This window comes from Egretta garzetta, unplaced genomic scaffold (assembly GCF_000687185.1).
Source record: "Egretta garzetta isolate BGI_Z169 unplaced genomic scaffold, ASM68718v1 scaffold763, whole genome shotgun sequence".
Lineage (NCBI taxonomy): Eukaryota > Metazoa > Chordata > Aves > Pelecaniformes > Ardeidae > Egretta > Egretta garzetta.
In genome coordinates, this window is record NW_009259227.1 from 116,420 (window position 1) to 118,992 (window position 2,573).

Consider the following 2,573-nt stretch of genomic DNA (forward strand, 5'->3'; position numbering starts at 1 on the left):
GCCCGCCGCCCCCGCCGGCCGGCGACAGCACCACACAGCCTCAGCCCCAGGAAAAGTGCCTCAGCGTTGCCTGCCTCGACAAGTAAGTGCTGCGCCGAGCCTGTCACAGACAGCTTCAGAAGCAAACGTGGTCGGTTGTCCAAGCTCACCCGCGGCTCGGACCGCAGCCCTCCCTGCGAGTGCCGGGGTAGATATTTCGTTCTCCCATTCCTGTTCTGCTCGGAGCAGTGAGCGTGTCCCACCACCGGCACCCACGCACAGAATTAAACCCCCTGTGAATGGCAGAATCCCAGAATCCCAGGTCGGAAGGGACCTCAGGGATCACCTGGCCCAACCTCTCTGGGCCAGAGCCCCGTCCAGACACGATGGCCCAGCACCCTGCCCAGCTGAGGCTGGATAGTGCCCAACGTGGCGGAGTCACCCCCTCCCCTGGGGAGGGCATTCCCATGGGTGACTGTTCTCATGGGGAAACATTCCCCTCTCGTGTCCAATGGGAATCTCCCCGGGATCAACTCGTGTCCATGACCCCTGTCCTCTCCAGGTGACTCCTCGTGACCAGGCAGTCTCCATCCTCTCTGTCGCCCCCCCTTAGGCACTGGGACGTGGGGATGAGATCCCCCCGGAGCCTCCTGTGCTCCAGGCTGAACAAACCCAGCTCTCCCAGCCCATCCCCATCTGGCTGAGAGAGGCTTCCCAGCCCGTGGGTCACCTTGGTGGCCCTGCTCTGGGCCCCTCCAGCCTGCCCACAGCTTTTTTGTGCAGCGGGGACCAGAACTGGGCACAGGATTCCAGGTGGGGCCTGGCCAGCGCCGAGCAGAGTGGACTGAGGGCTCCTGTATCCCTGCTGGTGATGCCCTTGGTGATGCCCCCCAGCACCCTGCTGGCCTTGGCTCACTCCTGTTGGGCTCGTTGGCCACCAGGACCCCAGGTCCCTTCCCGCAGAGCTGCTCCCCAGCCGGGGGGTCCCAGCCCGTGCTGTCCTCAGGGATTGTGTTGTCCCGGGTGCAAGACCCCACACTTGTCCCTGTTGAACCTCACGAGGTTCTTGCTCGCCCGCTCCTCCAGCCTCTCCAGGTCTCCCTGCGGGGAGGCTCTCCCTCCCGGAGCGTCCACGTCCCCACTCAGTTTGGTGTCGCCTGCAGGGGGGACCCAACGCTCTGCTGCGAGGGGCCACGTGGGATGCCAAAATAAGAAGGGGTAAAGATGACTGTGCTGAATAAGGGCGTGCTCGAGCCGCCTGCTCCTCCAGCGAAGGAAGGAGTCAGCGTACGATCAGCCTCATCACCTCGGGCCCAGCGCATCCCCGCGGTGTAAAAGCTTCTGCGCTGGATTTGCGGTCCAAAGGCAGCCGACAGGCACTCCGGGCAGGCAGTGTTCCAGTAAAATCTTTAATCCCAGGGGGGGTTTACCTGCGGGTGAGGCTTGGCACCGCCGTGGGCAGCGTTTCCCCATGAGCCTGCTCTGCCCACATGCACCGCGGTGCCGTCCCTCTCCCCTCCTCCGCTTCTGCCTGCCCTGGCTGCCCTCCAAATCAGCGAGGGAGGCAGCTTTGCCCTCGCTGTTGCTTGCCCACCTCCTTCTAGACGTGGTGAGTGGATTCTCCTGCTCAGCCCCGCGACTCGCTGGGACATGGCTTGCGTCAAACGGTGGCTGAGATGGGCCCCGTTTTTCCTGGAAGCGGCCGTCCTTGCTTTCCCCGCTGCCTCTGCGGCGCTGTCGGCTCGGGGGCAAACCGGCCCAGCTCCATCGTTCCGGCTCTGCACATGGGCTCGCCTTCCCAGGGGCAAGCAGCCGGACTCTGCGCAGTTGCCCGATGCCGGTTGTCAGCAGGGACCTTGGCATCTGAAAGCATCCACAGCCCAGGAAGCTCCTTCAGGATTTTCCTGGATGTGCCCCGGGCTCTCCATCAGGATCCCAGCTTCCCGGGGCGCACGGAGGTGCCCGTTCCTCATGAGCCCTGTGGGCCACCAGGCTGCTAAAAGCCATCGAGGGGCCAGTCAAAAGCTCCCAAGGGCTGGTAGGAGGCCAGGCCAGAGCGGTGCTGGCCTCGGCAGAGGAGGAAGGCGGCTGAAAGCCGACGGGTGGCTCCTGATCGGGGAGCGGCCGCGTCGTCGTACGTCTCCTATCACCGCACCGCGCTCACAGGTGCAACTGCAAGCCTTGGGGTGAAAAACCAGAAAGTTGGTTTTCCTTTGCAAAGCGCCCAGAACTTTGCCCTTGGCCCTGTTGACGTCTCGGCCGCCGCTCGGGTCTCGGCCGCGTCCCGTCCTCCCTGTGCTCCGGGGAAAGCGGCCTGTCAGAATTCAGGTCTTCCCTCTGGATGCCGGGACAGACTTTCTGTCCTTAAAGTATAAAATGATCTGGAGGAGACACCGTTAGTCTCAGGGGCCTGGAAAGCAGCGGAGAGCTCGTGATGACAGCGTGACCCGTCCTCCCCTGCTAATTAACCCTGCGCTAGCCTTGGCTTTGCGGAGCTGCGGCGCCATGGCTCTGGGTGGGGAAGGGACAAGCCCTGGGGACGAAGCCCGATTCGTTTGTCATTAGCGGGTAACGGAGGGGGGGGCAAGGAGGAC

At 63.7% G+C, this 2,573-nt stretch overlaps 1 protein-coding gene across 1 annotated transcript in view; it reads left to right on the top strand.

The window, feature by feature from the left end:
* LOC104123568 (heat shock factor protein 1) overlaps positions 1–2,527 on the top strand; it is a 55,771-nt gene extending 53,244 nt beyond the window's left edge. The window contains exons 12-13 of the mRNA XM_035891420.1: positions 51–82; positions 1,066–2,527. Of these exons, the coding sequence (XP_035747313.1) occupies positions 51–82; positions 1,066–1,201 (168 nt within the window). The 3' untranslated portion in view covers positions 1,202–2,527. The remainder of the gene's footprint in view (positions 1–50; positions 83–1,065) is intronic.
* The last annotated feature ends 46 nt before the right edge of the window (positions 2,528–2,573 follow it).